Source organism: Lentinula edodes (assembly GCF_021015755.1).
Source record: "Lentinula edodes strain Le(Bin) 0899 ss11 chromosome Unknown C8R40scaffold_39, whole genome shotgun sequence".
NCBI classification, from domain to species: domain Eukaryota; kingdom Fungi; phylum Basidiomycota; class Agaricomycetes; order Agaricales; family Omphalotaceae; genus Lentinula; species Lentinula edodes.
Window position 1 is genome coordinate 47,560 of NW_025764345.1, and position 19,073 is coordinate 66,632.

The 19,073-nt window shown below is 48.8% G+C and overlaps 5 protein-coding genes across 5 annotated transcripts; 2 read left to right on the forward strand and 3 right to left on the reverse strand.

Annotated features, from left to right (window-relative positions):
• Nucleotides 1-9,027: 9,027 nt before the first annotated feature.
• On the reverse strand, nucleotides 9,028-9,466 carry C8R40DRAFT_1072654 (uncharacterized protein; the record flags this gene model as incomplete). The annotated part of the gene is made up of 2 exons (XM_046226491.1): nucleotides 9,028-9,163; nucleotides 9,216-9,466. 2 exons carry the CDS (start codon nucleotides 9,464-9,466, stop codon nucleotides 9,028-9,030), a joined length of 387 nt encoding a protein of 128 aa, XP_046082198.1.
• A 790-nt stretch (nucleotides 9,467-10,256) lies between these two features.
• Nucleotides 10,257-11,221, reverse strand: C8R40DRAFT_1174809 (uncharacterized protein; the record flags this gene model as incomplete). The annotated part of the gene is made up of 4 exons (XM_046232236.1): nucleotides 10,257-10,373; nucleotides 10,437-10,541; nucleotides 10,605-10,983; nucleotides 11,040-11,221. 4 exons carry the CDS (start codon nucleotides 11,219-11,221, stop codon nucleotides 10,257-10,259), a joined length of 783 nt encoding a protein of 260 aa, XP_046082199.1.
• A 327-nt stretch (nucleotides 11,222-11,548) lies between these two features.
• On the reverse strand, nucleotides 11,549-12,116 carry C8R40DRAFT_1174810 (uncharacterized protein; the record flags this gene model as incomplete). The annotated part of the gene is made up of 4 exons (XM_046232237.1): nucleotides 11,549-11,674; nucleotides 11,736-11,840; nucleotides 11,926-12,033; nucleotides 12,081-12,116. The coding sequence occupies 4 exons, from the start codon at nucleotides 12,114-12,116 to the stop codon at nucleotides 11,549-11,551; spliced, it is 375 nt and encodes a 124-aa protein (XP_046082200.1).
• A 549-nt stretch (nucleotides 12,117-12,665) lies between these two features.
• C8R40DRAFT_1006168 (PIN domain-like protein) lies at nucleotides 12,666-13,493 on the forward strand (the record flags this gene model as incomplete). Its single annotated transcript, XM_046222806.1, has 5 exons — nucleotides 12,666-12,689; nucleotides 12,738-12,849; nucleotides 12,924-13,161; nucleotides 13,207-13,323; nucleotides 13,379-13,493. Coding segments are annotated over 5 exons (606 nt in total), but the record flags the coding sequence as incomplete, so codon positions are not given.
• Nucleotides 13,494-18,358: 4,865 nt separating this feature from the next.
• Nucleotides 18,359-19,000, forward strand: C8R40DRAFT_1072657 (uncharacterized protein; the record flags this gene model as incomplete). Its single annotated transcript, XM_046226492.1, has 2 exons — nucleotides 18,359-18,445; nucleotides 18,542-19,000. The coding sequence occupies 2 exons, from the start codon at nucleotides 18,359-18,361 to the stop codon at nucleotides 18,998-19,000; spliced, it is 546 nt and encodes a 181-aa protein (XP_046082202.1).
• Nucleotides 19,001-19,073: the final 73 nt, after the last annotated feature.

Here is a 19,073-nt window from a genome sequence, read left to right on the forward strand (position 1 = left end):
CAACATGTCTGAGAAGGAGCTGAAATCCCTCAAGGAGTACATTGATGAGATGTTAGGCAAGGGGTTCATACGATCCTCCAGCTCCCCTGCGGGAGCTCCTGTCTTGTTTGCCAAGAAAAAGGATGGTACCCTGCGACTCTGCGTTGACTATCGAGCTCTGAACAAGATTACGAAGAAGAATAGGTACCCTCTACCGCTGATAGGAACCTTAGTGGATCAACTACGGAAGGCGAAGATCTTCACAAAGATCGACCTCCGCGCAGGATACAACAACGTCAGGGTAGCCCAGGGACACGAGTGGAAGACTGCATTCCGAACTCGGTATGGGTCCTTCGAATACCTGGTAATGCCCTTTGGGCTCACGAATGCTCCCTCCGCGTTTCAATTCTTCATGAACGAGATCTTTCATGACATGGTCGACGTTTGCATGGTAATTTACTTGGACGACATTCTGATCTACTCAGACGATGAAGTATCCCATGTCGAACACGTCAGGAAGGTCCTTGAACGACTACGGGCGAACCACCTCCATGCAAAGCCGGAAAAATGCGCGTTCCATGTCGACACTGTCGAGTACTTGGGGGTGATCATATCACCATTGGGAGTGTCCATGGACCCAGAGAAAGTGAAGGCAGGTAATGGACTGGCCAAAACCAAGGACGGTTAAGGAACTCCAGGCGTTCCTCGGATTCGCAAACTTCTATAGGAGGTTCATAGACAACTACTCGGGAATCACCAAGGTGTTCACGAAGCTCCTCCGAAAAGATTCAGTGTGGAACTGGACACCACGAGTGTAGTAGTGCCTTCAAACTTCTGAAGTCAGCATTCTCCGAAGCCCCGGTTCTGGGACATTACAATCCGGACCTACCGGTAGTCCTTGAATGTGATGCCTCCGACTTGGCTATAGCAGGGATTCTATCACAGCTGGATCCTGAAACGGGGGAGATACACCCTATCGCCTTCCATGCACGATCAATGATCTCCGCGGAACTAAACTACGACATATACGATAAGGAGCTCCTAGCTATCGTGGACTGCTTCAAACAGTGGAGGCGTACTGCGAAGGATCCCGACACCAGATCCAAGTATACTCAGATCATAACAATCTCCAGTACTTCACCACTACGAAGCAGTTAACAGCACGACAAGCCCGATGGGCAGAGCTCCTTTCAGGATACGATTTTGTCATCAACTATCGCCCAGGGAGGTTGGGAGCCAAGCCGGACGCGCTCACCCGTAGATCAGACGTATACCCAAAGAAGGGAGCTTCAAGGGACCAGGCCTTAGCAGGGAGGGAAAGGGTACTCATACCTCCAGAACGTCTAAACGCGACCATCCTCATGAATGAAGACCTCTTAATAAAGCGAGTGAGGGAAGCTCCAAAAGATACGAGTATGATTGAAGCATTGAAGCGGATTGCACGGAACGAGGAGGAATCTCTCGTGTGGGAGGATGGGCTGATAAAGAGGGGAGGTCGTATATATGTCCCAGACGTTGGAACACTACGAAGAGAGGTTCTACAGTCGTACCACGACCATAAGTTGAGAGGACACCCGGGGAGAAACGCACCAGGAAGCTCGTAAGCCAGCTGTTCTTCTGGAAAGGGTTGTCCAAGGACGTGAACTACTATGTGCGGAGCTGCCACTCATGTCTGAGAGCGAAAGCCAGTCGATCCAAACCATACGGGAACCTCCGCCCACTGCCAATCGGTCAACGACCTTGGTCTTCAATCTCCCTTGACCACATCACCCAGCTCCCAGTCACAGCAGGTCCGGAGAAGTACGATGCTATCCTGGTAGTAGTGTGTCGACTGACCAAACAGGCCATATATGTCCCTTGTCATACTACGGATAATGCGGAGGACTTCGCTAATCTCTTCATAACACATGTCTTCTCGAAGCACGGGATGCCCTCCGATATAGTTTCAGATCGAGGCTCCCTGTTCGTGTCCCAATTTTGGAGGGAGCTTTGTAGAGCACTAGGGATCGAATCCCGCCTATCTACTGCATACCATCCCCAGACAGACGGACAAACGGAACGAGTAAACCAATCCGTGGAGGCTTACCTTCGGATCTATTGCTCTTACGACCAGGACGACTGGGACCTTCTCCTACCAATGGCGGAATTCGTATACAACAACACCCCAAATACAACGACGGGCGTCTCACCGTTCTTTGCCAATAAAGGGTACCACCCAAAGCTGTCCATTACATTGGAGCTGGTGCAAGGAGCGGAGGTCAACGAATACGCATCCAACCTCAAGGAGTTACATGCTTACCTACAGGAGCGAATTCGAGTAGCCAACGAGGTCTATGCGCAGTACGCGAATCAAAAACGCCAGGAGGCCCCAGACTGGAAGGAGGGTGATCACGTCTGGTTGAATATGGAAAACGTCAGGACGAGAAGACCTATGAAGAAGTTAGACCACAAGTGGACGGGTCCCTACTCAATCTTGGCAAAAATAGGGAGCCATGCGTACCGATTGGACCTCCCTGGGGACCTCCACAAAATTCACAACGTGTTCCATGTAGACAGGCTGAAACCTCACTTCCACGACAAATTCAAATGCCAAACCTCCCCACCTCCCCCAATCTTCATAAAAGGGGAGACGGAGCATTTTGTTGAGGATATCCTTGACTCCAAACCCAAGAAGGGATGACCGGAGGAAGTGGAATATCTGGTAAAATGGGAGGGTTATAGCAAAGAATTCAACTCTTGGGTAGGATGGGAAGGTATGGCAGGATCCCTGGAGCTCCTACGGAGCTGGCACGAGAAACATCCAAGGAAACGACAGCCATCGCAAAGACATTGGGCTCGCCTCGTAAAGGATGCACAGGAAGACGAGGAGGACGAAAGGGAGGATAGGAGGTAGGACCGGAGCTGACGACGACACGCAGAAACGATGGGAACGACATCCGCATGACATTCACGACGAACTAACGACTATGTGCATCGGAGGGTTCAAGCAACCTGAAGGCACCATGATTTCAGTCTTATTGATTTTCATATAATTATAAAGGGATTTTTCACATACAACAAAGGTACAAAAAGAGAGGACAGGACGACAAGAAGACTATGCAAGAAAGGAACACTACAACGACTCGTCCTTAATGACCTCCTGACCAGCCGCCAAGTCGATAACTTCCCTCGTCACAGAAAAGCGACCAGCACTAACCTCCTCCGTCTCATACAGCTCGTCGTCATCACCCGTAAGGTCGATGACTAGATCGGCAACGGAACCAAAAGAGGGGGCAAAGTGGGGGAAGGGGAGGTTAACGACTCCTGCTCAGGCAGGAATAGAGGGACCCGGGGGTGGGGACTGGCAGAGGAGGTAGATTCCAGGGCAGCCGGAGCTTCAGGAGACTGCCGGACAAGTACTTCAGACAATGACCCATTAGTAGGCTCCACCGACGACATGGGACCTTGGGTATCTGTACCAGACAAAGGGTATCAGTTATGTGATGAATGTATTGCAACATCATCTGCTCCCAATCAGCAGACAGCTGGTCGATACTGGGGAGGGCAGGAACGATGTCTTCCCACCTCCCAACACCGTCACTATGAGGAAGAATGGTAGACAGCGCTAACATCCGCCGATGAAGAGGAGGCTCCACAGAATCATCAGGAGGAGGAACAAAACCCGCATGGTGAGCAGCCGTCAAGAAGGGCCTATCATTGTCGAATCGAGAGTGTTCCAAGATCATACGATAAAGACCCTCATCCTCGTCGACAGCGTTGTTAAAAAACCACTGGATACTGCTTATGGATCGCATATACATGTCTCCATGGACACCTCGAGCTGCCTGTACATAATCCAATGCCAACCGGAAGTTGTGAATGATAACGTCGAGATCCTCAGAATCGAGACCACGACGAAGGAAAGCAACCACGGCCTCAATAATCGCCCCAAGGTAACGATGGTGATGATGAAGGACGGTGGCAGGATCACAACGATAAAGGCGATGAGCGAAGGTAGCGACACGGCGGAGGTCCTCATGAGCCTTGTTCAGGTCCCCTTCAAGTTGCAAAAGAGGGGGCAGAACGACCTCATAGTAACCCTCGTCTAGGGTACTCCTTGAGCATTTGCTCGACGAAGATGGCACGACCGCGAACCCGATGGACCTCCTCCTGCAACTCCTCCACAAGACGACGTTGACGTGTTGCCAAAGCATTCGATTCATCCACAAGACCTTGTTGGTGCAGTAGGGTGGTCCTCAACTGCGAGTTCTTACGAGTGGAGGTGATTAGTTTTTCCACAGCGACTCTCCGCTCCCTAGTGGCGTTTTGAAGGTCTTCCTGCACCTTCCGGAAGCGTTCCGAGACACTCTGAGAGGACGGGTTAAACAGGGGAGGGAAACGAGGGAAAATGAAGTACTCACTTGACCAGGAGCCCCCGGTAAGGCCTCATCTAAAGCAGGAAACTGATCCAAAACTCGGCAGTCTTCCATTTCACGCTCTAAGACTTCACGACAAGAAAACCATAGCTGCTCCACTCTCGTTGCCGAGATTCGAGAGCACGGAGGTATTCCGAAGAGCGGAGGTAAGGGAGGAATTCTCCCACTGCAAGTCAGCAAGCTGAGACTCCAGCAAACGAATCCGAGCAACGAGATGTTGGTTTTCAGCACGGTAAGGGTGAGCATTGGAAGTGCGAGGTACCAAGGTGGGACGAGGAGTGGGCATGATGGAAGGAAGGAGGACCTGCCCGACACCCTTTATAGGAATTCGAACAGAAAGGGAAGCGACTGGTGAACCAAACCAGAATGTGCCTCCTGCAACAGTTCTCAACCGAACCGGATCGTTGGGACCCTGCATCGACAAACCCTTTTGAGGTACCTCCATTTGGGAAAGGGAGGCGCAAGGGGGTACAATTCTCCTTAGTTGCTCCACTTTGTCTCTTACTCGACAGTTGCACAAGAGTTCAGACTTAACGGAGGCGATGAAATCAATAAGGATATGATTCGGGGTAAGTACATACGACAAAAAAGAACTACAATACATCGGACTCGGTAATTTCCTGTTTAACGGTCACCGTCCCACCCGTCCGAGCGAGAAACTCCTCCTGCGACTCGTACAAGTCCTCGGCGTCATCCATAGTCAAATCGACAACCTCGCGAGCGACATCAGGAACACGGGGGGAGGAAGGGATGGGGGAAGGGGAACGAGGGAGGTGGGAGACAGGGATCCCGGTAGGAACAAGGGGGCGCTCCGCGACACGGAGTCACTCGCACCTAGCACGGGAGGGTCATCCACGACCAAGGAGGTAGTTGCCGGCAAGGGATCGGTGGAATTTGGAACTTCTACCAGGGGCAAGATGCGACCTGGGGAGGCAGGATAACCTAAAACCTCCCTCACATAGGCCCCAATCATATCCTCCCACATCAGCATTACGGTGTCCATCATGGGAACAGCGGGGATATGATCGGAAGTGGGACTTCGAGGAAGGGGTATGGGATGATCAAAAGAAAAAAGTCGACGATGTAAGGGCGGCTCTAGGGAACCAGGACGAGCATCGACGTAACCTGCGTGTTGGGCAGCAGTAAGGAACGCCTCGTCGGAGGAAAAATGGGAGTGGGTAAACATGTCCTGGTACAACCCATCGACACGATCAGCAGCATTGGAGTAAGTAATACAACAAGCTACTGGTCGAACGGAGGTGTAGCTCGCCGTGGGTAAGTCCGGCCTTGAGACAGATACTCCAGAGCCAATTCGACAACAGTTCTCATCGTTCGGAGGATGGAGGAGACTACGCAACAGGAGTGTGATGATCGCCTCGATGAGACCCCCACATACATGTTGTGATGGTGGAGGAGGTTAGCGGGTCTGCAGAATACAACCGATGTGCAAAAGTGGCCAGACGACGCACCATCGCTTCGGAAGCCGTCAACTGATTCTGCAAGGAGAGAGCGAGGGTAGATCCACCTCATACAGCCCCTCATCCTCAGGATATTTCGAATGAGCTCCTCAGCGACATGAGCCCGTGCCCGATAGCGATGGACTGGTCTCTTCGAGGTCCTCCAGACGGTCCCGCATACGTATAGCACGCGCGTTAGCAGCATCCAGCTCCTCGTGGGCCTCAAAAGAACGCTTCTGTCCTTGTCGACCTGTTCTCGAAGCTCCGAAAGCTCCTGCTTCTGCCTTATGGCCACTTCCCTATAGGAGTCTACTTGCGCAACCGCAAGATGAAACCGTTGTAAGCGCGTCCTGGGGTCAAGAGTTACCAGTCAGTAGAAAATAAGAGGGAAGAAGGGGAACAACTCCTACCTCCAGAGGAGCTTCCGGCAGTTCAGCCTCAATGGCCCTAACTGAGCCAGAACACGGGAGTACTCCAGACGATCTGCTGCGACATCCTGCAAGGCACGACGACTCGCCTCTAGGTCCTTGTTACGATCGTCCAAAGAAGTTGTAGTGTCCCGAAGGAGGGAGGTGAGCGTCGAGGTCTCAGCCCGGGAAGTCTCCAGAAGCTTGCGGAGGTCGGCTACCTCGGCTCGTAAAGTTTCATTTTCAGCCCTTAAGCAGCAGTAGCTCGAGCTCGGGGAAATGGGTGGAGAACATCGGGGGAACGCTGGGGTACAGGTATAAGACATAAGTTACGAGAGTAGAAAAGGAAGAGAACTTACTTGAGAAGGAGGAGGAGTTTGTATGGTCAGCACCGGCCGACGTTCCGACAGCACCGGGGGAATAAACTGGTTAGACGAACCAGGCGAATTGGCTCTTCGACGAACAGGAAGACCGGAAGAGCGATCCTGAGATAATGAAGGAGGAACTCCTGTACTCCCTGTTTTCCCAAAGGAGGAGAAGAGTGCACGTCCTCCTCGCACGACCACCAGACAAAGGGGCCGAACCAGGGGTATCGACAAGGGGGGGGCGAAGAACCAGCACCACCCTACGGTAGTCTGGGACCTCAGCATCCCGACTCTCCCAGCAGAACGCTTACGTTTGCGGTCGTGAACCTTGGGAGATACCTCAGAACCGGAGCTGCTCCAACGGCACGCTGTGAGAGGAAGGACCTCCCTCCTCCTGCCGGACAGACCTTTTTCTCTTTTTCGTCGCCACAGCAGAAGGAATTGGGAACGCAAGGAGCTGGTGGTTAAAGGTCGGGGAAGCTGAGGCTGCTGGCGACGGAACTCTCCGAGCTCTAAACGATCCAGCTCCCGCTGATCTTGCTCGTCCAGGGCATTTAGCTCCATCAAGGCGACAGTGGAAGTTGGTACTGGCCTCGACCTTCGTCGCAATGTTCCTCCACTGCTTGGAAGGGAGAGCGAAACGGGTTCGCTGACCCGGGTCCCCATGCACCTCCAAAAACCTTCGAGCAAACGCTAAATCGCGAGAACACTTACGCGAAAAGTAATGGAAACGAGCAAGCCTACCCAGAACTGCAGGTTTCTTATCGTCGCAGTTACTGCAACGAGCAAGGTGGGGAACTACAGAACAGTTGGCCTCCTTCTTGCCTCTAACACAGAAGGAGCAAGGGAGACCGGCAGCTGCTAGCAATGGCCAAAGGGGATCGTCGACGATGTACCTTGCCAACGACACACCTACGCCGAAACCAGACTTAAACAGGGCCAGCTGACCGAGAGGAGGCTCCTCAGGGTTCTAGCCAGCTCATCGATAGCGGCATCTACGACTCGTTCCGCAAGATCGGGGTGGGCGGAGAAGATACTGGTGGCAAGACAGGGTCGGGGAGCTCCAGTAACGGCGTTGGAAGAAGGAGAGGCTCATAGTAGTCGAGTTTAACCCGGAGAACGATGAAGAAATGCGGAAAGGGATAAGGAACAACGGGAAACGAACTTATAAACGGAAAAAGTCGAGTCACGTGGAAAGCACATGACGGCAACAGGAACCTCCTCGGAGGCTCGGAGGAGTAGAGGGTGGGTAATGTCATGCCTCACCCAGATTCCTTAGCCCATAAGCTCTCTAGCATAGCTCCCGATCTCCTCAGGACCCTTCCATGAATCCTGAGAACACTTCAAACGTCCCACAGACCTCCTTACCGCTAGAAACCACCTCCGCAACCCTTAGCTCCCCTCCATTCAACCGAATCATTCCACGACAGGGTCCTGGAACCCCGTACATGCGTCCATCATGTCCATCCTCATGTACTTAGAATCCCCATTAAGTGCCCGCTTCGTACTATGTCTCCTTGTTAACTTCCCTATACGTATTTAATCAGTCCAGGAGCGTCAGAAGCCCAGCTTGGTATATTTTGAACACACACCCTTTTGCATAGGTCCAGTCCCTGTCCCTTTGTACCTGCTAACCATACGGATTTCTCTTTACTCTCTGTTTCATTACCTCTGTTTCTCTCAACTCTTGTCTATCGTCTCTGTGATCGTCTATACGACCCAATACACGCTTTTACTTTACGTCTAAGCAATCCGAGTGAGTTCCCGAGCTCCCTCGAACAATACTAAAGCTCCCCAACGCCTACCGCCTTGTGAGCTACCTCCCCAAACCTCCTCGAGCTCCCTAGCTATTCTATAGGCTTCAGGACCTCAATCTAGGTAACGTCGAAGCTACCCCTCACGTCGAACTACGTACTGCTTCTCCGTTACCACCTCCCACACTCGAGGACGTCCATCCTCAAGCCTAGCCCCCAAGGACCTACCCTCCCTGGCACATCCCTTCTCGGGAGCTTACCACCTCGAGACCCATCTATACATACGACCTACTCGATCCTATATTGACGTTCTAGCGAGTACAACTCCTACTACGCAATATAGTACGGTCCCGCACTCTTCCTTAACCTCCCTGCGCCTTAGGGACCTCCCTGGACCTCCTAGGAATCCCTCAAGGGTCACCATCCCGTCGTTCCAGCCACTACTAGGTCATTCCCGTCCTCGGTCGCGGTTTCTGTAGCTCCCTTCGAGCTCCAGCCTGCTCCTAGCACGCTACAACATAAACCTCCACATACCAAAACCTACCCTAAGACCTATTTTGACCCAGGTCTTACACATCTTTCTTTGTATTGTTCAGGTTGAGTTCGTCACAACTAGGGGGATTATTAGTATGAGCAAGAAGAACACAAGATTATACCACTGACGAGTCCATGATCCATGCTGCAAGATATACAGCCGACTGCGGATGGGGCTTCTCGCAAAAGAAGTCGATACCTTCTGGAATCATGTTGCGTTTATGAAGGAACTTTTCGCACTGTTTCATCAGGCTCCAAGGCAAAATTAGGCTCAGTAGATTATAGACTTCCTTGTTAGACATACCGACCATACTCTTGTCCTGTTTTTTCAGAAACACCCTTGGAGACCTCCTTGATGCTATCAAGTAGTGTTGACATGTCAATGGCTGGGTCATTGTCTGGCTGAACCTTGCCTGTATCCTTGAGTTCAAGGCCAACATTGTCATGAGATTCTTCTAGGTCATCTAAGATATCCGCCGGCTTCATACTCTCATAGTCGTTGATAGATTGGATAACACCAATGTAGGCATCGTCCTCCAAGATATTGATGGTCATAGAAAAGGAGTTGATTGGGGGTGCTTTGGGCGAAACATCCGGCTCATATATGGTTGGCTCACCTCCTATTTTGAAGCAAGGCTTAGAACACGGTGGACACGGGGCCTTAAGCAAGAAACACGTTTTGATTACTATGTTCAGCGGTACATATTAGAAAATATTCTGTTTGTATAAGCTATGCTGAACGACGGAGTGATAGGGAATGAAGTGCAAAGGTATGGTGGTAGGGTTACTCAGTAACAAAGTTCAGAGGGCCGAGCGGTGCAGGAGGAGATATCCGAAAAGCAGATAAGCGGCCTTCTGGGCAAATTTTAAGGCTAAACCAAGCCTTGTCTAGATGATGGACTGGGCGTTGGTTTGGTCCACAAATTTGAGCAGATAAGAGAGGGGACTAGTGAAAGAGTGCCGCGCGTTGAGGCCAGGGATGAACATGCTTGGTAAATACCCTGTGTATTCGTTCTCAGTAACGCGGATGCACAAGTACCAACAAAGCACCCAGCGAAGAGGAGCCAGGGGTTCAAGAAAGAAAAGACAGCGAGGAACTCACGGCGTAAAGAACCTTTTCCAGGTGAGCGCGTTGCATAGAGGCGCCCCGCAGGTCAGAACAACGCCGTTTTGCACCCTTTGAATCCGCAGGTCTGTATTCATCCTTACCTGTGTTGTTACCTGTGTTGTGTGATTATCCCGTTCGTTATGGGGTCCGAACGGAGCCCAATCCCCTCTACAGCGTTGTTTCTTGTTGCCTGGGGTAGAAGCTGTTTCCTCAAGGCTTGGGCTAGCTATGTTCTTTTCACCGGGCGTCGGCCGTGTCTTTGTAGGAAGTCGAATGGTCTTCATGCTGTGGGTGACCGGGGGAGTAAATGCATGCCTGTTTGATGGGTGAGAGACGGCTGATGGCCAAGTCGATCTACTGGCAATGGCTGAGCGGGACTTGGACTTGTTATGAATAAACAAGGCGGTACAAACGTACCGTACAGGGATGCATATCTTCCGAGAGGACCTGTTCTTGTGCATCTGTAGGAGCGGGTAACGTTCCAAGTCCATGACGCAACCACTGAGTAAAGAACTTGGTGAGCTACATTGTTATCGGCCAAAGATACTGATTGCAAGCGTACATGAGCGCCAGCATTTATATAACCAACATATCCTCCTTGACAGCATCTTCTTCGCCTTCTCGTGGCATGGCGAGCCATTTGAGATGATCTTCCCATCCTTCTACTCGTCTGAACTTGTGATACTGTTTGTATTTTGGTTTGGCGTTGGTTATGGTTCTGGTATCTAGTTCACCCAGTCCCGTATGATCTTCGAGCGGGGTAGGGGGCGGCCGCTCCGTACGCGGTTGCGGAGCACTGGGTTTCTCTTGTGGGTTCTTGGTCGTGGCGGAGGTTTTTGGAAGCGCGGGTTGTTCGACATTGGCAGCTCCGGCTAAAGGCAGATGTTTGGGGCTTGTGTCAAAGGTGATATTCATGTGTCGGGAGGTGTAATACATGGTGTGCCGATGTTGACAGCTAACGGGTCTGTGAGTTCAATGAATCTTACTTAAGCTATAATCAATCACATTCAAATAACTCACTGAACCTCCCAGTTCAGCATGTCAACCAATCGCTGGCCTTGTAACTTCTTCTTCTTCTCCTGCCCTTCAAGTTTGCATGAAGGAACCCATACACCACGGAAGAGGTACAGCACGTAGTTTGCGGACGGGGTCATCGACAGGGTATTGCGAAGGTAGGTATCTTGAACTTGTGATAGCGGCATGAAAGAGCAGTGGGGAGTTGAGCGACGACAAATTTGAGTGAGATATGGGGACATTCAGAGGAGCGGGTCGTGAGAGTACTGGGATAAGAATAACTGAGCCTTTTCTTAGCGTGCAGATATAGTCGCGGAACTTGGACATCCTCAAATCGAAGTGTAGAGTCTCCTGAGGGCCTCTTATCAAAATTGAAACCGTCGAACCCGCGCTCAGTGTGGAAATAATGTATACAGATGTTCAAAAGCAATGTGTTTCTCATGTAAGAATATCTAGGTGAGTATAACAATTACATGAGATTGAGATCGCTGAGCTTCTCCTTGTAGCCTATATATCTATTGAGAATACTGTGACTGCGTAAAAGTGAAAAAACACTCAACGGGAACACTCCATTTGCCTTTCTTCATCATCGTCTCGACCGTCTCGATTATACGTGGGTGGGCTTTGCCGATATCCAGGACCTGAATAGAAAACAGCACGATTAATTCCTAATTTCTTATTCATTTTGAGCATTGTACTCACCGTAAGATCTTGGAAGGGACGGGCCTCCTCAATATTCGCCAGAGTTGCCTGCAAATCCCTAAGCTCCACGTCAATCTTTTCCTTTGTTTCCTTCGCTGTAGAGACCTATAATGCGACAGCGAAAACATCTTGACTTGAGCCACGGCTCAAAGATCCCACAGTGCGGTGCAGTAGAAAATTGAGCACGTACGGCTTTGGCTTCGAAAGCCCCAATCGTCTTGATGCGTTTGCTAACAAGGTAGGTAATGGGCTTGAAGTCCTTTAGCAGTTTCTCAGCCTCGTCCACAATAGCCTTGTTCTTTGAGACAGAACAATAGTGGGAGAAGCTGACAATGGTCGGTTGACTTGAATAGGTCGTTCGTGTGCGCTAAGTTTCACCATCGCGCTTACGGAAAGCCTGGAGGGCGGCAATGGCCTCTGTTCGTGTTACGCTGGTCAGTGTTTGTACAAGCAGATTTTGGAACCCTGGAACACACCCTTTCCTAGACCAAGAGGCGCAATCCCGAGAGAAGGGCAGCTGCGAGTGAGCTCCCCAAAACATTGACTCCAGTGTGACTATCCCGTGCGTCTTGCCAGGTCTCAAAAATCGAATACTCACGCTGCGGCTGTTTTGGATGGAATGTCCTGAATGAGGGTGGTCTATTAGTTGATTTTCATTTGGAGAAAGTAGCACCCAGTAAACACTTAGAGAAAGAAAAATGAAATCAAAGCGAGGATGTGGAAGAGGATGCAGATATCGAAACGGTTCGGTGAAAGCCATTTTTGGAGGGTCAACGCTATCTCAGCTTTGCTCACTGACGTGCATATACAGTATGATCATAATCTAATCTTGATCAGAGAAAATTATCTCCTATTTGAGTATCTCTTCCTTATTCATAATCACGCCCATATCAAGAATCACTGAGAGTACCATTGAAAAGAACAATATCAATGGGGGTCAAAGGATTGTGGCCAGTAAGAGCAAGATTGACTCTTCCAGCTCATTAGCTTAATGTGATTTAGCTTATTCACCCAGCAGCATCCAGACTGAAGCTCAAAGACCTCAATCTTGAATATGGTTTCATGAGAAATCATCATAAATCCCGGACACTGAATATCGGAGTTGATGCAAGGTGTGATGGAAATGATCATGTTGTTGACATTCATTAACCCTGCTTTGTAGTCTGTTATTGGATACTTTCCATGCAGCTAATAGGGGCGCATCTCAGCACTCATTACACCTCTCCAACACTACTCTCACCCAACTTCAATATTTCCTGTGTCAGCTATCCGAAGCCGGTGTCAACTGTGTATTTTTCTTCGATGGCCCTGAATGCTCTGCTATCAAACGAGGTCGACATGTCATCAATAGAGAACCAGATTATCATAAGCACGCCAAAGCTCTAATAGAATGTTTTGGGTACTACAGTCATGCTGTAAGTCCTAGGTCCCATGCAATATCTAGGGATACTCTAATTTCTAGCTAGGCTAGAGGAGATGCAGAAGCGGAATTGGCTCACCTAAATAACCAAGGAATCATTGATGCCGTGCTCACAAAAGATAGCGATGTATTTCCATTTGGTGCTCAACATGTTTTAGTGCCTGAATTGTGAGTTGTATTGCTATTGCTGTTCATTACATTTAGATACTGAACTGAAACACAGTCAAAAATCTGGGGACTTCGTCGTTGATGTTTATGATGCAGACAGTATTCAAAATGACTTGCAGCTTTCTCGAGCCGGCTTCGTGTTGATCGCTCTGCTTCTACAGAATGATTTTGACAGCGGCGTCCTCGGAATTGGTCCAAGGACTGCCTTGGGACTCGCACAATGTGGTTTTGGAGATAGATTTCTCACTGTCTACAATCAGTTTTTGGCAACATCGTCAGAACTCTCTGACTCTGACATTTTTCAGAACTTAATTCAGGATATAGCGCATGAAATCGAGTTCAATACACACTTGAAACTCGGTTCATGCAGTCCTACCCGTGCACAGATATTCCGGGATTCAAATTTCCCATCATCTCGTAGCTTGACAACTCTGAAAGTGTTTCTCATGCCAACTGTCCATGTATCACCAGCTCACAATTGGCCACCAAGGATTCCCAACGTGGTCCGGATTTCAGCATTCTGTAGGGAACACTTCAATTGGCCAACCCAGCTTGCGCTCAAGAAGTTTCACGATGATCTTTGGCCTGCAGTCATCATCCAGATGCTGTACTCGGTAAGATTCATACCTTATGCTTTGTGTTAGTATGTATATCTTGATTTCATATCAGAAATTCCTTGTGTACAATCCCAGAAACTCCGAAATTCTCGTTCCTCAGCTTCAGGGTAGCCTTGATTTCAATAATCAGGGAAAACCCTATGTCCCCACTCTCTCAACCATAATTCAGAACCGAGGCTCTCCGAAACTGGCTGGAAAGCAGCCTAACGATGATATCTCTGTCACATTTACAATGAACTTTTTTATTCAACTCACTGGCCTTGCAGCATCAAACTCATCTCGAACTACCAGGAGGATGAATGTCCCAGTAGCCCTGATTTCGGTTGCTCAGAGGCGGACTCACACGGTTAAAGGTTTAGAAGGATTGCTTGGTATGTCATCACATCTCAATATCTCCGCTGGTATTTCAACCAAAAACGCTTCAGGTCTACGGTCAGGTCCGCATTCAATGACAGCAGCTACCAGTTCAGTAGTAATGGAATCCGCAAGTAAGTCGAAGTTCATACTGAGGTAATCGTGTTAATTATTTCATATCAGCCAGCAACTCTGGCAACGGGCACTCCGGTTCTTCTCTCAAGCGAAAACAGAATTCTATTACAGAAGAAACAAAGCTCACACATCTCAAGCTCAATACTGGGACCAAGAATCTCGGAGTCATTGAATTAACCGACTCGGATGATGAGGATTAACATTAAGAATGGATCTATATTATCAGATACTATACTTCCTCAAACCTACCTATGATATGTATCAAGTTATTCCGTCTTACCATATAATTAGAAACAATATTTATCTCAGTACATTGAAGGACAGGTTGGAAAGGCAATATTGAAAAGGTCTCATCGGGGACAAGAAACAACCCCAAAAATTGGTGGTCAATAAAAGTTGAGTAATTGTCAATACGTGCAAGGCAACAGAACAAAAGATCCATATTCATAAAGGCATGTACAACATGAGATATAGTAGATGACACATGAGAGTGGGAGTGGGAGACATGGTTCTTCATAAGGAGAGAAACGAGGAAGTTGACAACTGTAGTGCAAATTCTAAAGATTATAGCAAGGCAATTTTTCGAAATGGTACATACGGAGCATAAAAACCCTGAGAACCTGGTCATCAGTCCTCAAATCCTGAGTTTGAGCAAGTTCGGTTCACGACGCTGAGGGTCCATGTCAGACTAAACGTGAAAGCACAAGATGAGAGTATTGATGATGCGTACGGCCAAGGCTGCACAGTGGTTGACATTGGGAATGGAATTGTGGTGAACAGGAGCTTCAATCCAGATAACAGTAGACTTGTAAATGGAGTTGTGGGGTTGTGACAAGCGAAGACAAGTAAGCAGAGAAAGATGTTGAGCTGAGGGTGAGACATTTCATACAAGCCCTCTTGTACCACTGTAAGCATAAGCCTTCAATAAAACTCTTGAAATAAACATAAAAGGCATACCAAATGGGCACACATTCCGTACAACTACAAGCCCAGTGCGCTTCGTCCTGCGCTTCATTGTGCTCAAAAAATCTCCAACGAGTTTCATCGAGACTATATGGGCAATATTTAGCTGTTCACATCAGTGAAGTATAATCCTTCTTACCGAAATCACCTACAAGAGGCTGCCTCGTCAACAATAGCTTGTTGACTGCTTGATATGATGCTCTAGAGACCTTCGTAAGGTGACAGCGAAAGGGAATGCTATGTGATCACATGAGTAAAGTACGAATTAATTCAGGTGCTTGTGAAACGTCTTTCTTACCTGTGAACAGAGTTTCGTGTTTTTTTTTGGCAGTGAAAATCTGTGAGATTCACGAAGACATGTTCAGAAAGACCCTCCCGTAGCTTGGGAGAAAGACTAACACACTATACGTCAACCATGGACCCACCGTTTCGTAATGTAACTTGACGCACCATTCATGATTCAAACGGGCAAAGTTATTCGACTTATCGCACTCTCTTTCCAACTCCCATCAGTACTTTCAGCTGCGAGCTATCCAAATTACTTGACTGCAAATGTCTGCTGTGCAATTCCCTTTTCCGTGAGTTCATACTCTCTCAATACTCTCTCATTTCTCTCTGCTCTTGGAGGTGCTTCCGAGGTGCTTGGCCAGTCTCGACCACTTCCGCTTCCCACTTCCAACACAAATTTACGAAGCTCAGATCTGCCCCTTACCTTTCAGCCTTTCATGCTCGCTCTCTCTCTGTTCACTTTTGACGACTTTCGACATGATCTCCACTTTACATTCTTTAACCAAGTACTAGATTGATCATAATTGTTCTACTGCCTCTTCAATCACTCTTCGATCCCATGACTCTTTTTTTATGCTCCCGCCGCCGTCGATCGTCCGCTGGACGTCCGGCGTCATTTGGTCCCGTCGCTCGATGCCAGATGATTACCTGACGGGTAACGCATCCTCAGACCGAGTCGCATCAGTCACCATCCTGTGACTGATGTGACCATTTTGTCTTTCTCGTCATTCTCAATTGCACTTCGCACAAGGGTGACACGATTTTACGAGTCCGAAATGTAATGAAGGATTCGTCTTATAGTGGGTTCCAGCGTGGGAATTCTTCCTTTTATATTTTTGACCTTCCTCTTTCAGCGTTTTTTTTTTCCCCATACTTGGACTGTCACGCTTCGCACCACTCGTCACCTTTTCGTCACTCTGCGTTACCTACGGCGCCCCCACCTCCAACATCGTCTGCGCCCTACATCTTGCCGCGAATTCTTGGCTGCACTACATCCCCCTCTCATCCTACTTCTCCGGCATTCTTCTGCAAAAGCCTCTGCCACAGCTCATCAACAAAAGTCTTGAAAACAACGACCAAATCAGGATGGCCAATTTGCCACATCTTCTGGGGTATTCGAGGATGGGAATGGAGCTGACCAAGTGGTAGGTGGGTTGGAGAGAACAGTCTGATTTTGGGACGGGGCTCGAAGGGGAGAGAGGTGCGTTCCTCTTCTTGTCCATGCGCGCCGGGGCTGCAGCTGAAGATGGGAACGACAGGTATATTGCTCGGTCTTTGGCACCACAACGAAGTACTCGACCACTCACCAGCCTATCTCTCATCGCCAATATTTTTTCCAACTTCGTCTGCATTCTCCTTTGCCGCCTGCGGTACACAACCTCTGCGCTATCTTCTAGCACCATAAACACCATTTTCAGCATATTTTGCTATCCCATCACCCGCATCCTTCGTACTGTCCTCGCATGGCCGGCCCACTTTTCATTCCCAAACGCTGGTGCTTTACTTATCTCTGTATCTACCCCATGTTTACCCCGCTATGTACTGCATCTATTTACTCTGCGCAATTCAATAACTTTTGCACTCCTGGCCACTACTTTCCTTGCGTTTGCATGGTGTTTGTTTTGCCACCTGGCTTGCTGCATCCACTGGTGCCCATGTTGGGCTGGGAACTGCTGCCCCTCTCGAGCGCTTTCCTCCTCATCCGTCACCCTCAATACGAGGTACACGATGGGATGGGAGATGGAGGGAATATGGTTTTAGAGGCCAATGCAATCACTCACGTAGATTTACTCTGTTGCAGAGATTACACAGCATCTGCACTTGTTTATATGCGACTCTGATTTTCGGACTCGTTCTTGCCACGCGCGCAGCGCGATGGCCCACTTTCGCACGTAATGATTTTCGTGAAGAGGATATCATCGCAACCTTGGATTCTGGCCTGAATACCGACAAAGAGAGCACTTCCTATTCGTAAGGAAGGAAAAGAAGACAGGCTTCGGGGATGCAACCCAGCCTGACGCTCCAGTTACCGACAAAGAAGCGTCTCCGACCCAAGGTCCTATATAAAGATAAATTCCTGTGTGAATTGGATTGCTTTTAGTTCCAAATATTTACTATGGACTCAAAACTACACCTGCAGTACCACAACACCAGCAACCGCAATTTAAGCTCATCTCAAGATCTTGGGCATCCGTTCAATCCATTAAACAGCCTTAATAACTCCAAGCGGCCCTATCAGCCCCTACTATAGGCCATACTATAGAGCCTACTCAACATAGCCTACGACACCTTATGGTGATTGATGGTTGAGCCTGAACGAGCGCGGAATTTCATCGAACATCTTCCCCGACTACGGCTAATCTTTCTCGCCTTTTCTCAACAACCCAGTCGGCTAGCCTGGCGAAATAAACAAGTGTACCAGGTAACCAATTTCATGTTATCAATTGGTAAGGCTTAGAGGATTGTGTAGGCCTGTGTAGGAAGGACCCTGATAAAAGGTTTTCCGCTGGCTGGCCTATGTCTGCCTATGTACTTAGCATATAAAGGGCCAAGGCAGAATCAAACAAAAGTCAGCTTCCCCAGAAACTGCTGGCCAGATTTCCCCTCCGCACTGTTCTTTCCACTAGTTTCGATCACATTCAACAAATTACCAGTACATCCTTAAAGAACGACTATCCATGCATCTCACTGTCCCTGCGTCTCTACTCTATATCCTCCTTATGGGCTTTATCTCCGTTGTAAATGCTGCTCCCGCTACTATCAAAGTGAGTTTTCTTCGAAAAGCAAGTTCTGAAAATGTTGGAACCTATATCAAAAATCAACTGGCTGACTCTTTTATTTTATTTTCAATATTGTTTTAGGTCACTGATAGTGCCAATTCGAACATCGTCTCTGAATCCCATTTGGAGTCCAGGACTGGAGAGCACCATCAGGCAGGTGAAGGAGTCCAGCATTTTCCCATGATCGTAGTATACATCACCGCGATTAGAGCTGTCGTGATCACCACCGGACATCCACCAGACAAGCAACTGAAGTTCCAAGATGAAGTGGTCCAGTCGCGGTTGGAAGCTCGGTTAAAGTTTTATTTCAAGCACACTTGGAAGTGTGACGCGGATATAAATTTTGTGGGAAATCTAGAGTTTATAATGGTGGATGTCGAGGGAGGTTTCTCATTCAAGTATAAAAAGTTCCCAGACTACAAGAAAATACTAAGGAGCGGGTTTGTTTCCGAATCCAACCCTCCCTCCCCGCTTGGGTCCTCCTACGACTCCCTTAACTCGGATACACATGTCACACTCCAAGTCCCTCAGAGGTCTTAGACTGTATCTCATTCCTCCATATAATTACTATCAAAATCATCATACCAAATTTGTACCAAATGCCTTTCAAGTC